We start from the raw sequence: 15,011 nt of genomic DNA, 5'->3' as shown, positions 1-15,011 counted from the left end.
CAACACTGTGTTCTAGGCGGTGGAATTCCAACACCAGAAAAATCCTCTGTTCTAAGGAATAAACCATGTTGTCTACAGCACACTTGCACGTTGTGAACAGCACACGCTTACAGCAGAAAGACGACGTACAGAATGGCGCACCCACAGACTGCGTTGCCTTCTATATCTTTCACATCACTTGCAGCGCCATCTGTTGTTGAAAATTGTAACTACTGTAATTTCGAAAGTTTGTCCGCCTGAAAATGTACTGTTGTCCCAAGCATATTGCAACAAACGGTCTATTTCTATCGCTGCTCGTTTAGTTTTTATTGCCGTTTCAAATATACTGGTCATTTTTGAAACACCCTGTATATCATTCAACTGAAACACAATAATGTCAGCCATTATGAACACCATCCAAGGCATAAGTAGACATGAACAGATTCACAACGGAGCATAGCATATTCCCATATGACTGACAATGATCGGATAACCTCCCAGGTGCAGACACCTCATTACTTATACATTCTTGGTGCAGATGGCAAAGGGGAAGCTTGCTCCAAAACTGCTTCTAGTGTTTGCAACAATGCCCAAACAGCACCCATTTTGATTAACAAAATTATTTATATGATTGTTAGTTGAAGACTAACAGTGATCTCAATTTTTATATAAGTATTTCTGCACTTTATATATGTTCTATAAAATCCTTAGCCCAGTAACTCTTAAATTTTGAACTCCAGAATTTCCCAAATGGAACCAATGGTAGCTGGAAGCATCTGAACATCTGTGTTCTAAATCTGTACCTTTTAAAATTGTCAATGTTGTCTTAAGACTTGGTACAGCTTCATTATTACATATAATGAATGTAATGCTGTCATATTAGCTTTGTAGCTTAATAACAAAGATAAGTTAATCTAACTCTTTCTACAAGATTTAGGTACGAAAATTGGTTTTTCCTTAAAAATTCAAGAAGTAGATGTATCTTCATGGTAACATCTACCAAATGTTTGTACGATAAATTGAACTTAATTCCAGAATTAGAACGCTGTAACTTTAATATTACATGCATATAATGTTGTGAAAAAGTGGAATAATTCAAAAAGTAAAATCTACCATGTGTTTACGCGATAAACTCTCTCTCTCTCTCTCTCTCTCTCTCTCTCTCTCTGTGTGTGTGTGTGTGTGTGTGTGTGTGTGTGTGTGTGTGTGTCCAAAAAGCTCGCCAACAAATGAAATAGGGGGTAATGTGTGGAACAAGCCAGTGCTAGTGGGGTGAGTAAAGTATTGGTCTTCCTCAGTTGCTCAGCCAAGATCAGTCAAACAGAATGCCTGATGTATCCCATGAGCCACTAACAAAGAGACTGCATCTTATATGAAATTCATTGTCTAAATATTGTTTCAAAACTTGGTCAGATTACATAAGACAAAGAAAAGGTTAAATATTGTGAATCTCAACATGACTCACTAATTAATTACTTCTGAAATCCATGTTGTGTGCAATTCTAAAAGGCAAGGAATATTAATGCTAGAAAGTTCTCCTTTCAGAATATTCCTTGCCTTTTAGAATTGCACACAACATGGATTTCAGAAGTAATTAATTAATGAGTCATGTTGAGATTCACAATATTTAACCCGGAGAAGGATGATGACTTTTTGACTGGTATTGTGACAGGGGAGGAGAGATGGCTATTGACGTAAGACTCTCGAAACAAAACAATAGTCGTTGAGTTGAAGCACACATCTTCACTGCAGGAGACGGAAATATATCTTACTTGTGTACCTACTGACACATTCCACAATGTGGCAAGTTTTCGAGAATGTGATCTATGAAACGGAAAAAGAGGGTGCGGAGGAGACTGCTTACTTGGAAGCTCATATCCCTTGTGTTTTAGGAGAAACAGTATGTATTTCTGATTGATTTTTTGGAGTTTGCTGTAACCATCAGTACCAACAACCATTATGACATTCATAATGCTAGCCGCATTGCTCGATTTAAATGAGTGACACTATATGTTCATATTCATGTTCTCATCAACGACAGCATTGTGGCTACAATATTATGACTTATTACAGACTTTGGTTGGGAAACATTTGTTCTGATTTTCATCTCTTTTTTGTGATGGAAGCTTTTGTGCTGGCAAGAGATTACAAGTTAAAGATACTGTCAGAAAAGCTATTGCCCCATGTATCATAATTGCAACCTCTCTCTCTCTCTCTCTCTCTCTCTCTCTCTCTCTCACACACACACACACACACACACACACACACACACACACACACACACACATGCATGCACACACACTTGTGCACACCCAGGAGCAGTTATGTCGAGACATAGCCGTAGACTTACTTTTCAGTTTATGACAAAATCCTATGATTATTGTTGTGATAATTTTTTTCATCACCACCATCATCATTCTGAGTGTTAATTTCCAGATTTTGGGTGCTGCTAGAACGTCCAACACATTCTGTGAATTCTGTGGATACACCAGGAGTGGAAGAGTTTCAGAGCAATGTGTCAATACAGTCTGGTACTGGAGAAGGAACAGTAGAGGTAGCAACAGTAGCAGAAGCATCTGCAGTGGCTGATATTGCTTATGAAAATGAGTCACTGAAAACCAAACTCAAATACATTCCATCTCTTCTGAAGTACATGGTTCCACTGGGAACAGTTTATTTATTTGAATATTTTATTAATCAAGGTCTGGTAAGTTCAGAAACTCATTTCTCTGAATAAAATAGTGGTGAATGAGTCTCAATTTAGATATTTTTAGGTTTTATAGCTGTCATTACTGTTTTTGGTAATGTGCAAAAAGATATTTTGAATAAAAATAATAAACTGGTACTTAACTACACAAGCATAGCTACTTCAGTACATTTTGGATTGTACAATTCTTTCCCATAAGAGCCACTTTCTCTGTATTAAACCAGTTGTCTTCCATTATTGAATTACTGAGTTCTTATCCTTTTTATTTCTTCTGTAACTTGTTAAGTAGGCTCACTGGACAAAAAATTAGTCACTCCTAGAAAAATCATAAGCATTATTGAATACCATGTAATTCCACTCCTAAACTTGATAACCACCAGGATTCAGTTAGGAAGTGAGTCCACAAGGTTGTGCAGGTTTATCACATCCAGGTTAAGCCATTCACTGAGGATCTGATCATGTACTACCACCAAACTGTGGAATGCTGATGTTGGTATTTTACCTGCTGTTCCCAAAACCCCACAGAATTTTTGTGGGGTTCAAGTTAGATGATTTTGCAGGCCAATCAAGATGTAATAGGGTGGGGGAGTGCTCAGAAAACCAGTCACATATTCTTCCAGCCCAGTGATACTTTGCTGTTGTCATTTTTATTTGCCTGTGTGCGCAATGGTGAGGTGACCTACCCTATTTGTTCATTCCGGGCAGTTCCTGTTGCATTGTTTTCTCACCAACAGGTTAGGCTGGACCTTCATTCACTGCCTGCAGCAATTCCTGTTGGGTTTGGAAACAATTTTGATTCAGAAGCCATGAAATGCTTCTCCGGTCCCACTGTCAGGATCTTTTTCCGACTAAAATTCTGACATTGTGTTTTGTGGCCACATGTGTTACACCACTATTTGTAGACACATTGAGCAGTCTGCCATGAAATACCAGCAAATCTGACTTTACACACAATATGGCCATGGGCATGGTCAAGCATGATTGCCTCTTTTTGCCACTCTGTCACATCCTTATGTTTACTTATTTTTATGTACAATGCTTTCTTGAAACATAAATGTCTCACTGATCACTATTATCTTAGGCTCATGTAGAGACAATGAACACACATTTGTGCACACTGGGATGATTAATTTTTTATCCGATGAGCGTACATACCCTGTCGCTGAAGTTTCAAATGTCTGATTCCTCATTTACCACTTTTAAGATCTCCATCCCTTGCTTCTTTGTTTGAAACTACTGTTAATAGGCAGCTGGGCACATATATTAAAAAGAAAGAAATAGTGCCTGTAGCTTTGAAAATATTCAGTTTTAATTTGTGTGTCTGTATGTGCCATTTTTATGTGTACACTTGTTCCTATCACAAAATTTGGTAGTAGACACTCCTCTTCACTCTATTTTTTGATGCTTGTTTTAGTTTCTACTTTTGTTTTGAATTGGGCTTTATTTCTCAGTAATTAAATTAACTCACACCTACAAATTTAGTGAAGAATGATGTATTTCTGTTTACAGTTTGAACTCATCTATTTCCCTGGAATATGGATAAGTCATAGTGAGCAGTACCGTTGGATGCAACTTTGTTATCAAATTGGTGTATTTATATCCCGAACATCAGCATCTTTTATCATCATTCGTCAGATCTGGCTGATGTCCATATTACAGGTAACAGTTATTTATGTAAAATTGTTAAGGCTTTCGTGGCCACTTGTTGACAAACTGCCTATTGGCTTCTGTCTCGGGTTCTTCGGCCGACGTTTATCTAATGAGTTTTCTGACGTTTCGCCAGCACGAGTGGCTGGCATTGTCAAAGCTTCACCCTCCTCAGTTCACCACCGGCAATGGAGGGTGAAGCTTTGACAATGCCAGCCACTCGTGCTGGCGAAACTTCAGAAAAATCATTAGATGAACGTCAGCCGAAGAACCCGAGACAGAAGCCAATAGGCAGTTTGTCAGTTATTTATGTATTACTATCTATTTGAACTCAAGCCATAAATCCTTTCATAAGGAATTAGTTGTGAAAAAGTTCTTGGTGAATGAACTTGTCGTATCAGATTTGTATAAAATTCCAATCTTTTGACAATATCCTCTATTGTATCTGGAAAATATTGTCAAAACCTTGAAATTTTGTACAATTTTACAGACTTTATATCAATTTCTCAAAAATTGTTTTATGCTATTTGAAGATTATTTCAGATCACATCTTGAACAAATTCACGTTAACCAGATTATAATAAGCATGCAGACAAGTTTCAGTTAATTCATAAAAAAGCACCACATTCCACTCTGGGTAATACGGTGTTGGAGGAAGGATGATAAATAGAAGATACAGAAATATTTGTGTACGCAGTGCACATAGAACTAGTAAAATATCTTACCAAGAACAATAAGAAAAGTACATCCCTGGAAACTTTAAGCAAAATCACCCAATGAACACAAAATTACAGTGTACTTACATTCCCATATTCCACTCTTTTAAATTTACTTTGAAAATTGTGAAACAAAAATTAATGAAATCCAGAAACCAAAAAGATCCTTTAATTTAATGAAATGGCTTACTCTCAGCAATGATATATTGATTTAGTGTTTTTCTTTCCATGCACAATATTTTGACAACATGACTCAGTATCTTCGTTAGGTGCTATCTGAGACAGCTTGTCAAGTGGAATGGATCCCATATTTATACCTACAGCCTTCCACTTCCATGTTCACTTCCAGGCATTCTGTCTGCAGTCCACTCCTGCCAGAAGCGTCTGTATGTGCACCCTCTTCTGTCCAGTGTGCCAATCCGAATGCTGGTGTTCTGTCTTCGATCCAGCATACCTGTGTGCATGCTGTCATTCTGTTTTCAATCCAGCGTCATTCCAGGTGTTCCCTCTGTGGTCCACTCCTGCTAGAAGCATCCTTAGGCATTTCCTCTTTATGAGACCTTGAACATTTCCTCTTTAGTTCAGCACACTAGGCCAAGCGCTGGCATGCCATCTTTGGTCCAGTGCACTTGTCCATGCATTGGCATTTTCTGTTTTCAGCCCATTGCAGTTCTAGGTGTTTCGTCAATGGTCTGCTCCTGCTAAAAGTGTTTATATGCATTCCCTGTCTGATCCGATTTGCTAGGCCGAATGTTGGCATTTCATCTTCAGTCCAGTGTACCTGTTTGCACATTGGCATTACGTTTTTGGTCCAGTCCTGTTCTAGGTGTTCCCTTTGTGGTATGCTCCCACTTGAAGCATCCACTGACATCCAGACTTTGGTCCACTGCACCTGGTGCCCTGTGTGTGCTTTGTTCCTCATGTCCACACTCTCAGTTCTTCTTTTTGTGGACTCCTACTACTGCTGCCGCTGCTGTTGTCATTGTGTTTGCAGCAACTCCAGTGCAGTATTCCAGGCTCTACTGAGCTCGTACCCAGTGTCATGATTCATATGGTTTTCTGTGACCTTTACCTCTATAGACTCTCATAACACTGTACCAGTACCTGGGATTCTGTGCCAGAATCCTTGTTTCATCATAGTTTGTGGAATTATTGAGTTCCAAACAGTGCCCAGCAATGGCTGATTTTGTCCACTGTAATCTTTGACATGCCAAACTGACAAAGGATAAGTTCCTGGTTTTTGTAGTCTCAGGTCACCTTTCACATTTCCCAGTAGTCCTCTTATTTTTGTAGTTGTACAGAACACCCACTTGATGTTATGCCTCCTGAGGTACCTGCTGATGTTTGGCAGAAACAGATCCCACATAGAGCAGGTATGCCACAGCCTTTGTTTCATCTAGTTGTTCTTCAAGATTGTATGGTGGAGTGGCTTGTTGAAGTATCTCCTGAATCTGTTAGATTATTTGATGGAGTGGCTTGTTGAAGTATCTCCTGAATCTGTTTGGCTGTGTATCCATTTTTGCAGAACACTGTAAGTGCTCTATTTCTGCTGCCAAGCTATCTAGGTCTTACAATGTGTGCGTCCTGTGGACCAATGTCTTCAGAACTCCATTCTTCTGTACAGGATGGTGACAGCTTCTGGCTTGCAGATATAAAACAGTGTGTGTAGGTTTGCGATACTGTGACATCAGAGGCACTGTGACCAAATCACCCACCTGTTCTCCTTTTGACAAGTACATCCAGTAATGGCAACTGCCCATCCTTTTCAAGTTCCATAATGAACTTAGTATTAGGGTGCCAAGAATTAAGACGGTCGAGAAACGCATTGAGCCTCTCCCTACCATGAGGCCAGATCACAAATTTATTGCCTGCATACCTGAAGAAGCTTGTGAGTTTGTATCTAGCTGTCTCTAATGCCTCCTCTTCAGATCTCTCCATTGACATATTGGAAACCACTGGAGATAGAGGGCTATATATTCTGTCTGCTCATAATACTGGCGCCCACACTGGGCCAAAGATAGAACACCAGTGCTTGGCCTGGCACACCAGACTGAAAAAGAAATGCTTAAGAATGTTTGTAGTGGGGGCAGACTGCAGAGGAAACACCTGCAACCACACCAGACTGAAAATGGAATTCCAGTACATGGACAGGCACATCAGACCAATGATGGAGCACCAGTGCTTGGACTGGTGTACCAGACCAAAGAGGGAACACATAAGGACACTTCTAGGAGGAGTGAACTGCAGGCAGAATCCCTGGAGCGAATCATGGAGGGGGAAGGCCATAAATATAATGCTGGACCCATTCCACTCGATGAGCTGTCTCAAACATCTGACAACATCTGACATGTTGTCAAATATTGTGTATGAATGATCTTGATATCTGGCAGAATACTCAATATTTAAAGATGTCAATAGATCTCTGGCAAAGTCTGAAAAATTCTTATTTATTTTTTGTATTAGACTTATTCCTGCATTAACCATATCTGATTTTGCACTTCAGTAAGTCCCAACATCAGTCTATAAATTTATCTTTTTAAATTCTCTAATCTACCTACCTGATTAGAGGATCTAACATTTCGTGCTTCGACCCATGCAATGACAGTTTTGTTTTTCCTTATGACAACATCCTCCTTAGTAGCACACACTCAGAGGTTCAAATGAGGGATTGTTTTACCTTCAGAATATTTTACCCAAGAGAATGCCATCATCATTAAGTGATATAGCAGAACTGCGTGTACTTGGAAGTGTAATGGCTGTAGTTTCCCCTTGTCTTCAGCTGTTCTCAGTATCAATCTAGTGAGACCATGTTAGTTAATTTTACAAGCCCAGATCAATCAGTCATTCAGACTGAAAAGGCTATTGCCATTTTTCAGGAACTATATGTTAGTCAGGCCCCTCCAGAGACACCACTACAATGAGTTTGTGCCTATGATATTGTCAAGGAACACAAGTCACCTCAATATGTCGTGACCCATGGCTCATTATATATGAAATGATAAATTTAATATTTATGATTTTGAGAAAATTCGGTCATCAGAAATACCTTCTAAAAATGATCCCACAAATACGTATAATACATCATTTTACAACTATTTTCAGTTGCATTTTATTTGATGCGTGCAAAACTTTATTATCTTGCACTATTTGCTACTTAACCAAAAAATTAGGATAATTAGAGTTAACTCAAATTTAACTGCACATGTTCAAAAGTATATGAAAAGAAAATAATTAAAAATATTTGGAAAAGTTCTTCATGAGTGCATGTTGTGGTATGTTACTTGTTTGTTAATATTACCCAGTGATTTATCTACTGCAGTGATATTGTTTCTTAAGAGTGACAGATGAATAACTGAATATGGTTGTAAATAAGAATTTAAAGAATGATTGAAAGATATTCCTGCTTAGCAACAATGACAAAGAATGGGTTTCAGATTGCCTTAGCAGTTGGCATGAACATTTCATCTGACAGCATAGAGCATCAATGGACAACAAACTAGACAGGCATGTGAGAGATGGGAAAGACTTGCCAATATTTGACAGCCATGTTAGAAAGCTGCTATGAAAGCAAAGATAGCTTCACTGCAAATTTAAAAATGGTCAAAGCCTCACAGACAAACAAAAATGAAGTGTAGCCAAAATTAGTGTAAGGAGAACCATCCCTGTAGCATTAAACAAATTTGAAAGTAAAATTCTGTCTGCCGACTTGACAGAAAACTGTAAAAAATTTTAGTCTTATGTTAAACCAGGAAATGGATCAAAGTGATCTGTCCACACTCTCTGTGACCATAATGGCATCGAAATGGAAGCTGTCACAGAGAAGGCTGAAATACTAAACACTTTGTTCAATACTACATTCAATACTACATTCCTCCTTTAAATTATTGCATGGACATCAAAATGACAGATATTGAACTAATTGACTGTAGGATAGAAAAGCATCTGAAATCACCTAACAGAGGGTCTCTGTACCTAATAAGATGCCAATATGATTCAACCTAGAGTATGTGGAACAATTAGTTCCCATTCTAGCAATAGTGCAACATAGGTTGCTGGAGCTGCAAAGCATTCCTTGTGTTGGAAAGAAGTGCAGGCCTTACCATTTTCAAGAAGTGCCATCAAACAGATACACAACACTATAGGCATATATCTCAGACATCAGTCTGTTGTAGAATTTTGGAATGTGTTGTATGCTCACATACTATGATGTTTCTGGAGGCTGAAAATCTCCTTTGTAGGAACCAACATGGTTCTGAGAACAGTGATCATGTGAAATACAGCTTGCTCTGTTCATCCATGAGACCTAGAAAGCAGTAGTTACTGGCATCCAGGTTGATGTCATGTTCCTTTACTTGCAGAAGGTAATGAACACAGTGTGAATGTATGGAATATCAGGTCAGTTGTGTGACTAGATTGAGGAGTTTCTAGCAAACAGAAGACAGCATTTCATTCTGAATGGAGACAATCTTAAGGCATAAAAGTAACTTCAGGCATACCCCAAGAGAATGTTTTAGGGCAATTACTTTTCACAAAATATATAAAAGACTTACTGGATAACGTTGGAAATTCCCTGAGGCTTTTTGCAGATGATGCTTTTGTACACAGAGAAGTCGCAGTGCTAGAAATTGTAGCAAAATGTAAGAAGATCTGGGGAGGATCAGCACTTGGTGCAGGTGTATGCAATTGATCCTTGATGTAATGTAATGCACATAAATAGGCAGAAAGATCCAGTATTGTATGATTACACAATTGCCGGCCTTCACTGGAGGTAGTTACTGCCATAAAATATCTAATAGTATGTAAATGGAGTGGTATAAAGCAGAACAACCACATAAACATAATCACAGGAAATACAGATGCCAAATTGAGATTAACTACAATAAACTTCAGGAAATGTAGACCACTCACAAAGGAGGTATGTTACAAAATCCACTGTTCTACCAATCAGTCTGGGATGACAGAGAAAATAGAGAAGTTCCAAAGAAGAGCAGCACGTTTCAGTACAGGTTTACTTAGTAAGCACGAAAGCATCACAGAGGTTCTCATCCAAGTTCAGTAGCAGACGCTATGAGAGAGGCGTTTTGAATCAAAGTGTGGTTTACTGTTAAAGTTGTGAGACTGTACATTCCTAGAAGAATCAACCAATATACTGCTTCCTCTTACATATATCTCATGAAAAGACCATGAAGATAAAATTAGAGAGGTTGAAGCTTGCATGGAGGCTGACCAGTAATCGTTCTTCCCACAAACTATTTGCAACAGGAATGCGAAAAGGGGTGGGGGGGAGTGACAGTGGTCCGTGGTCCACAAAGTACCCTCTCCACAAACCATAAGATGGTTTTCAGAGTATGGATGTAGATGTAGAATAAATACATTGACAGAAAAAAAATGGCAGCGCCAAGAAGGAGTTGTGCGACATAAATGAAAGTTTTTAGGTTTGTTTCCACATCTGAAAAATTATGTCTGTTAAAATTTCATGCCAGTTGCATAAGAGTGGTGCTAGTAGTGCCACTATGAGCAAACAAATCAGGTATGCTTTAAATACACAGTCTTGAGTGTTAGTTACCTTTTGACTGGACGTTGATGTTAGTCAAGAATACCTTTAAGGTGACAGACACCATTATCAACACCTCACTGAGTTTGAATAAGGTCATGTAATAGGGCTATGAGAAGCTGGATGTTCCTTCTGCGATATTGCAGAAAGACTTGGCAGGAATGTAGCAGCTGTACATGATTGCTGGCAACGGTGGGTGTGGGCACTACTGAGAGGGAGACCATATGGCTCTGATGCACTATACTGCATCTGCAGCAGCAATTTGAGCAGCAGTTGGCACCACAGTGACACAGTGAACTGTTAGAAATTGGTTACTTCAAGGGCTGCTCCGAGCCAGACTCCCTGTAGCATGCATCCCACTGACCCCAAACTACCACCATTTGTGGCTTCAGTGGTGTCAAGTGAGAGATCATTGGATGGTGAAAGCTGGTTCTGCCTTGGTGCCAGTGATGGCCCTGCATTGGTTAGATGGAGGCCAGTTGACAGCCTGCAACCAACCTGTCTGCTTGCTAGACACATTGGACCTACACCTAGAGTTATGGTTTGTCATGCAATTTTGTAGGTGCACTCTTGTGGTTATCCCACACACATTGACTGCAAATTTTTATGTCAGTAGAGTGATTCAACATGTGCTGCAATTAATGAACAGCATTCCAGGGGATGTTTTCCAACAGAATAACACTCATCCACATACCACTGTTCTAACCCAACATGCTGTACAGGGGGTCGACATGTTGCCTTGGGCTGCTCTATCACCAGATCTGTCTCCAATTGAACAAGTATGGGACATCATCATCCACTACCAGCATTAACTGCCCCTGTATTGACTGACCAAGTGTGAAAGGCATGGAACTCCATCCCACAAACACACAGCACCTGTACGACACAGTGCATGTACATTAGCATACTAGCATTTCACATTTCAGGGGCTTACCTCACGCTTTCATTAACCAGTGGTCTTACTATGTTAATCACTCAAATATGTTACCCAGACAAAAGTATTCCCAAAATTTATTACTCTACATTAATTATTTTTTGGTGTTGTCATTTTTTTCTACAAGTGTATGTTTGTACAGAATATTGTTATATCAGCTGATAGCGCTGCCTGAGAACTTACTTCAGCTGTAAAAAATTAATGTTATTGCTGTTGTGGTGGTGGTGGTTGTGATCTTCAGTCCAACAACGGGTTTGATGCAGCTCTCTATGCTAGCATATCCTGTGCAATCCTCTACATTTCTACATAACTACTGTTATCTACATAAATTTAAACCTTCATACTATAGCCAAGCCTTGATCTCCCTGCAGATTTTTTACTCACAACACTTTACTCCATTACCAAATTGACGTTTCCTTGATGTGTTAAAATGTGTCAACAAATTTTTTCCTTCTGTCAAGTTGTGCCACAAATTGCTTTTTCCCCCATTCAGTCCAGTACCATGTAAGTAGTTATTCAATCTACCCACCTAATCTTGAACATTATCCTGTGGAACCTCTCTTCAGTAGCTTATGTTCTTTTCTCATCTGTTCCTCATCCATGTTTCACTTCTGTACAATGCTACACTAAAGGCAAATACCTTCATGAAATACTTCCTAACATTTCAATACATATATATTTGATGTTAATAAATTTCTGTTTTTCAGGAATGCTTGTCTGACTATTGCCAGTCTGCATTTTATATTCTCTCTACTTTGGCCATAGTCACGTATTTTACTGTCCAAATAACAAAACTCCTCTACTACTTTTAGTGTCTCATTTCCTAATCTAATTTTTCTAGCATTATCTGATTTATTTCATTTATTTTGAGTACATTCCATGACTACAAAGGAACTTATATGTGCAAAATAAGTAAACTGGAGGGAAAGTTATACGTCCTTGTGACTGGATACAATTTATGATCTGATACTTTGATTGATTGATTAATTGATTTTTTATTGGTCCAGTTTTATCATATAGCACAAATTGTACAATTGATATTGGACAGGTCAAAGATAAGTTACAATAATACATAGTATTAGCAAAATAGTAGGCAAATTAAAATTAGGTACCTATTACAATTAATTTTGTTACTTATTCAGAAATTCTCTGACAGAATAGAAACAGTGCTTTATTAGAAATGCCTTTAGTTTAGCTTTAAATATTGGATGAATAGTATTTTTTATTTCCTCTGGTATCTTATTGTGTAGTATTACACCAGTGTTAATTATGCTGGCCTGATAGGTGGTTGTTCTGTGATATTTTTGATGTATATTTGATTTCCTTCTGGTACTATAGTTGTGTACATTTTTGTTCTGTAGCAGTTTGCCTGTTTTCAGGAGGTAGTCCCTAGTGAACAAGATAGTTTCATAAATGAATAAACTTGGAACATTTAGAACACCAAGCTCAGTAAAATGGGATTTACAGGACTCCATCTTTTTAAGGCCACAAATTATTCTTAAAGCTCTTTGTTGCATTCTAAAAACCTTTACACTGTGAGTTGAGAGCCCCAGAAAATGATCCCATATCAGATTAGTGAGTGGAACTGTGCATAGTATGCCTGCAGTACTGTTGTTTTGATTGTTGTAGTCTTTAAAATTCTTAGGCCATAGCACACAGATGATAGTTTTCTAAACAAGTTATTTATATGTGTGTCCCACTTTAAGTCTTGCTGAACCCAAAGACCCAAGAATTTTGTGACACTTACATTTTCTAGGGGATCATTTTTTAATTGGGCTTGAATAGACATTTGATTAGTTGGAGGAATTAAATGAAAATCAACACACACACAGTTTTTTCAGTATTTATAATGAGTTTGTTTTCCTTCTGCACCCAGGGGTGTCAGCTGTATGTTGGACATTTCTCATCCCACATATACTCCTCACACAGAACTGTAACAGGTTTCTCTATTCACAGTTCTGATGAGTAAGTTTACTCATCTACAAGAAATATAAATAACATGCAAGAGGTTGGAATGAGGTTACATTACTAGTGAGCTTTATTAAACAGATGGTGTTCAGAAATGTCCAGTAGAACTCTGTTTTTAAGTGAGCTAGGGTGGGAGTAGTAAATCAATGATCTACTAGCCATGTGGTTGAGTTTACTAAATCATTTTGCTACAATAACTTTGTTTGGACACATCTAGTTACCAAACCACTTGCCATTGGACTAAATTACTAGCCTAGCATGAACAAGTTTTTATATACTAAATGAGTCATGTAAGAGACATTGACCCATTTGTCTTGCGAACAGTTCAAGATATCAAAACAAGGTTTCTGAAAATTATGTTATCAGTAACTTTTACAATAAATAAGATATGTTATTGGTTAAAGTTTTTATTAATATGTGAGAAAATATCTATAAAATAGTTTTTCCAGTTTTTCCACACCTCCACTGGAAATTATTTTTAATTCCATATTAACAAAATCCCCCCATGAACCATGGACCTTGCCGTTGGTGGGGAGGCTTGCGTGCCTCAGCGATACAGATAGCCGTACCGTAGGTACAACCACAACGGAGGGGTATCTGTTGAGAGGCCAGACAAACGTGTGGTTCCTGAAGAGGGGCAGCAGCCTTTTCAGTAGTTGCAAGGGCAACAGTCTGGATGATTGACTGATCTGGCCTTGTAACAACAACCAAAACGGCCTTGCTGTGCTGGTACTGCGAACGGCTGAAAGCAAGGGGAAACTACGGCCGTAATTTTTCCCGAGGGCATGCAGCTTTACTGTATGATTAAATGATGATGGCGTCCTCTTGGGTAAAATATTCCGGAGGTAAAATAGTCCCCCATTCGGATCTCCGGGTGGGGACTACTCAAGAGGATGTCGTTATCAGGAGAAAGAAAACTGGCGTTCTACGGATCGGAGCGTGGAATGTCAGATCCCTTAATCGGGCAGGTAGGTTAGAAAATTTAAAAAGCGAAATGGATAGGTTAAAGTTAGATATACTGGGAATTAGTGAAGTTCGGTGGCAGGAGGAACAAGACTTCTGGTCAGGTGACTACAGGGTTATAAACACAAAGTCAAATAGGGGTAATGCAGGAGTAGGTTTAATAATGAATAGGAAAATAGGAGTGCGGGTAAGCTACTACAAACAGCATAGTGAACGCATTATTGTGGCCAAGATAGATACGAAGCCCACACCTACTACAGTAGTACAAGTTTATATGCCAACTAGCTCTGCAGATGACGAAGAAATTGAAGAAATGTATGATGAAATAAAAGAAATTATTCAGATAGTGAAGGGAGACGAAAATTTAATAGTCATGGGTGACTGGAATTCGAGTGTAGGAAAAGGGAGAGAAGGAAACGTAGTAGGTGAATATGGATTGGGGCTAAGAAATGAAAGAGGGAGCCGCCTGGTAGAATTTTGCACAGAGCACAACTTAATCATAGCTAACACTTGGTTTAAGAATCATGATAGAAGGTTGTATAC

General features: G+C 38.7%; 1 protein-coding gene across 15 annotated transcripts in view; it reads left to right on the top strand.

The window, feature by feature from the left end:
* Window positions 1-15,011, top strand: part of LOC126184838 (battenin) — a 236,288-nt gene that overhangs the window by 209,482 nt on the left and 11,795 nt on the right. For all 15 annotated transcript variants that reach the window (XM_049927431.1, XM_049927430.1, XM_049927445.1 and 12 more), the window contains 2 exons: window positions 2,416-2,686; window positions 4,196-4,345. In XM_049927431.1, the coding sequence (XP_049783388.1) occupies window positions 2,416-2,686; window positions 4,196-4,345 (421 nt within the window). The remainder of the gene's footprint in view (window positions 1-2,415; window positions 2,687-4,195; window positions 4,346-15,011) is intronic.

Source organism: Schistocerca cancellata, chromosome 4 (genome assembly GCF_023864275.1).
Source record: "Schistocerca cancellata isolate TAMUIC-IGC-003103 chromosome 4, iqSchCanc2.1, whole genome shotgun sequence".
Classification (NCBI taxonomy): Eukaryota; Metazoa; Arthropoda; class Insecta; order Orthoptera; family Acrididae; genus Schistocerca; species Schistocerca cancellata.
Note: the sequence above shows the minus strand (reverse complement) of the source record. Positions and strands in the feature narration are given on the sequence as shown.